Source organism: Balaenoptera borealis (genome assembly GCF_965194805.1).
Source record: "Balaenoptera borealis genome assembly, chromosome: 1".
In the NCBI taxonomy this organism is placed as follows: Eukaryota; Metazoa; Chordata; class Mammalia; order Artiodactyla; family Balaenopteridae; genus Balaenoptera; species Balaenoptera borealis.
In genome coordinates this window covers 38,654,787-38,658,988 of record NC_138860.1, presented here as the reverse complement: position 1 = coordinate 38,658,988, position 4,202 = coordinate 38,654,787, and the positions used below count along the sequence as shown (strand labels likewise).

General features: G+C 50.0%; 1 protein-coding gene across 1 annotated transcript; it reads right to left on the bottom strand.

Annotated features, from left to right (window-relative positions):
- Positions 1–2,807: 2,807 nt before the first annotated feature.
- Positions 2,808–3,854, bottom strand: G0S2 (G0/G1 switch 2). The gene is made up of 2 exons (XM_082400988.1): positions 3,690–3,854; positions 2,808–3,515 (listed from the first exon to the last, which is right to left on the bottom strand). The coding sequence occupies exon 2, from the start codon at positions 3,482–3,484 to the stop codon at positions 3,173–3,175; it is 312 nt and encodes a 103-aa protein (XP_082257114.1). The 5' UTR covers positions 3,485–3,515; positions 3,690–3,854; the 3' UTR covers positions 2,808–3,172.
- Positions 3,855–4,202: the final 348 nt, after the last annotated feature.

Genomic DNA, 4,202 nt, shown 5'->3' with positions numbered 1-4,202 from the left:
CCACCTCTTCTTCCCTTTTTCTGGTCATTCTACTTCTACTAATAAGGTGTTAGTTTATTTTAGTAGCGCTATCACAAAACACTTGTTGGGTTATACTGAGCTTGTAATCAGTGAAAATACCTAGGTCTTTTTCACATGATATGCTGCTAGAATAAGTCTAATTTTGTGGTCATGCAACTGATTTTTGGACCTGAATTCTGTGCTGTATCTTCTTCCGTGTTCGGTGTCAGTTGGTTAGCCTCAGTGCATGGTTCTAGCCTGTTGAGTTGTTCTGAATCCTGACTCTATCTCAGCTCTGCATCATCAAACAGAACTGCTAAGTATAAATTCTGTCACTTCTCCTAGGTTGCTGATAAAAATTGCCAAATAGGATAGGGCCAAGGACCATTTTTGTCCCTGTGTTGAGAGAGGGACTTTTGTTTGATCACAATCAGACATAGTCTTTCGAGACCACCTCAAAACCTGGATTCTGAAACAATTAAGCAAACCCTTTTTCTTTACTTTCCTTTAACCCAGGGTTTCTCAATCTCAGCCATATTGAAATTTTGGACTGGAGAATTCTTTATTGTGAGTGGCAGCCCTGTGCATTATGAGATATTTAATGACATCCTTAGCTTCAACCCATTAGATGCCAGCAGGAGTGCCCCTCTTTCACTACCAGAGAAGCAGAAATGTCTCCAGACATTTTCCAATGTCTCCTGGAGGACAAAACTGCTCCCCTTCCCATTGAGAGCCACTGCTCTAAAGTTATAAGTAGATTAATTGAGAAATCAAGTATATATTAAGAATCTACTATTTGCCTAGGACTTGTTAATTTCCTTCAACACTAAAGAGAAAGACATCAAGAAGATTATACTCTGAGAGAGATGGTCACCTCCATAAAACAACTGGGACAAAAAAGTCCATTACTGCGTGATCCAGTATGAGACCCAGACTGAATGTCCTGTAGGAATTCAGAGAAGTGAAAAGATCAGTGAGGACAGAACAGATTTCGATAGCTTGGATTTGATTGGGTTGGGGAGTTTGTACACGTATAGGTAAAAGGCATACCCTTCGAAACTAAAAATACATAGGCATTTCCTATATATTTAGGCAAATATGTAAAATATATGTAGTTTTACATATAGGCAAACCAAAAAATATAGGCATTACCTTCTAAACCAAAAATTGGAGTACATGATTTGATATACAGTTTGACAAGAGGCAGAATATTTGAAATCATCCTTCTCTTGGAGAAGGTCTATGGCTGAGGTCTATGGCTTCAGAAGGTGTGGCGATTGTGGGTGGGCAGGCATTCAGGTGGGAAGAGTAATGTGAACAAAGGTGTGAAAGACCAGAGGGACTAGGAAGGTCCTGGGTTCATGCGGAACATCAGGTGGAAGGGCTGAGATGCAAGCAGATTACGGAGACACTGGGAAATCTGGACAGGAGTCTCAGGCGCTGACATTTTTGAGGGAGGAGCAGCAGGATGACGGAAGGTCACAATCCCCAGTCTGGCAGTGGATGTTTTGGAGTGAATGTGCTAGAGGGTGCAGGAGGTGGTTTGAGATGCTGACAGCTGGACCAGAGGGTGGCTTCATGGGTGGAAGAATAATAGACATAATAGGAGAGGCACTTGGGAAGGAAAACTGAAGAATAAGATGGGGTGAATTCCTGAGAAGTTTTTTGGACATTTAAGGTGAGGTTATGTCACCTTAATATAGGGTCAAGTTTCCCATTTTGGAAACTGCGAGAACAGTGGTTCCACTGATATTCTTCTTTTCCTTTAAATACGTGTCTTTTCCCTTGATTAATCTCACCCCATTCTGACTGCTCTCTTGTTTGGAGTGATAAGAATAGATATCAGAGATGGCACTTGATCAGGGCCAGGAACACTGGGTAGGATTTGAGTTGGCAGAAATAAAATGGAAGGGTGTGTGTGAGGGAAGAGGGTGGTGGTGGAGAGAGAGTCTGGTCAGAGGCGATGGCACGAGCCTTGCTATGTTTGGCAAAAATGCATAGCCATGGATGGAGAGAGGGAAATGTCTGTACCTGGTTAGGGCAGGAGACGTATTAAAATCACTAGGGGAGTGGCATCAGGCCTATGCCCCTAACTACTTCTTTAAGAGCCATTGTTTAAAATTCCCTATGCTGAGCCCTATAGAGCCACTGGACTAGCTATTACCACAGAGCAAGTTCTGTCCCTGGAGGAAGATGACTCAGGACTGTGACAACTGGTCTTTCCCCCTCCTAACCTAGAACTTCTTACTGTGATTCAGTTTGTGAGGAGAAAGGCTTGGTAGAGCTAGACATCCAATTAAATGTTCTTGGGAGACTGCCTTCCCTCTTTTCCTACCAGCTAGCTAGTTTCCTCCCTCCCTCCCTCCCTCCATCCCTCCTTCCCTCTCACTGTCCCCACGCCCCTCCACTAAAATACAGTTAGGAAGAAAGAGGTATCAACCATGAGATCCTCTGGTGCACAGGTGTGAGATGGCAAATAGGCTTTGTGCCCTAGAATTAATCAGTATCTCTCATTCACTTACTCTAGCTCAGAAGTTGATTTATCTTCTCATCTTAAAATGCTGAGTCTGGTGGGACTTAGAAAAGTTTCTCTCTTGCCACTCCTAACACAAAGCAAAAACAAATCCTCAACAGACTTATAAGCATGTAACATCAATACGAGTCCAGAGCCCTGAAGCAAGTGTTGCCTGACCTTCAGGAAACTGCTCTCTCCACTGGGCTCACGTAAGACCCCCCTCCGCCAAAATGCCCGCCCTCCCTGCTGCCCACCCCAGAAAACCGTGCCCCTCAGGAATCAGATGCTAAGATATAGTACAAAACGTTTTTTATTTCAAAATGCACAATGGTGGTCACTGTAATAATAATAATAATAACAATAACAACAATAATAATATAAAAAGCATTTCTCCTCCGTTCACCCTAGTGCAAAATGCTGGATGCAGTCAGATAGCTGGAAGGTTTTGGACATGTCATCCTGCAGTGCTGCACAGCAGCAAAACTCAATCCCAAACCCCTTTTGGTGGATCCACGTGGTAGTTCAGTTCCAAAGTCAGTAGCTTCTCAGAAGCCCAAACAGCACAAGACGCCCACTCGAGCCTGACCTTCGCGCTCTGCCTCACTCTCCTCTCTCTGTGTGTCTCTCTCCCCTTCCCTCCGCCGGCCCCCAGGGTTCCTACGAGGCGTGCAGCCGGTTGGTCTGGGCCCGGCAGCCCTGGACGGCCTCCAGCTGCTTGCTTTTCTCCAGCAGGGCCCGCTCCCGGATGGCCTTTCGCTCCTGGGCGGCCTGCAGCTCGGCCACCGCTGCCTCCCGCTCCCGCAGGCGGCCGGCGGCCGTGAAGGGGCTGCACAAGGTCTCCATCAGGCCGAGCACGGCGCCGAAGAGCGCCAGCACGCCGCCCAGCACGTACAGCCTCACCAGCTTCCGGCTGGGCTTCTGCGCCATCAGCTCCTTGGCCAGAGGAATCAGCTCCTGGACCGTTTCCATCTCGGCTCCGGGCTCTCGGGGTGGGAGTGATCTGCGGGAGAAGCGGAGCAGAAAAGGGGGTTTTTAGCCACCGAAAGACGTTTGCGTCTTCCCGAGCAGCCCTCCCTCACTCGGCTCTCTCGGGGTAGGCCTGCAGAGAGGGGAGCCCACCCGGGAGCCCACCCGGGACCCCGCGCCCCGCCGCGCTCTTCCCCGCCGGGCTCACCTAGGGGCGTCGAGCGAGCAGCAGGCAGCGCAAGCTGGGCCGGCGATCGCGGTGTGCGTGGCTTCCGCGGCTCTGCGTTCTCCTTCTCCTTCTCCGCCTCCTCCTCCTCCTCCCCTTCTTCGGTAGCCGCGGGTCTTCCGGATGCAGATTCCGCAACTGACACCTGGTCAGCGCCCCGGGGCCACTTATACGTTTTTCTCCGAGCCCCGCCTCCTGGGCTCCTTGGGCTGGGGCCCGTGCTGCACCGGCCAGAGAGTGGAGGGGGCGGGAAGAGGAGGGAGGGGGAGGAGCGGGGCAAGGACCTTGGGGGAGTCAGCCACGAGCTGTGCACGTCGCCCCGGCCGTGTGAGCCCGGGGTGCGGGGGAGGGCGGGCCTGGATGTACAAGGGTGAGCACCCAGAGCCCAGGGAGGTATCCACGTCCATTTCTGACCTCTTTCTTAATCGTGTGGGTGGGTCACAGCTTCCCTCGTCCGGGGCAGTCTGGAAGGACCCCTTATAAGGACACCTGGGG

What these genes read in the sequence shown, in the direction of transcription:
- G0S2 (XM_082400988.1), bottom strand. Translation starts at nt 3,484, where the DNA reads ATGGAAACGGTCCAGGAGCTGATTCCTCTGGCCAAGGAGCTGATGGCG.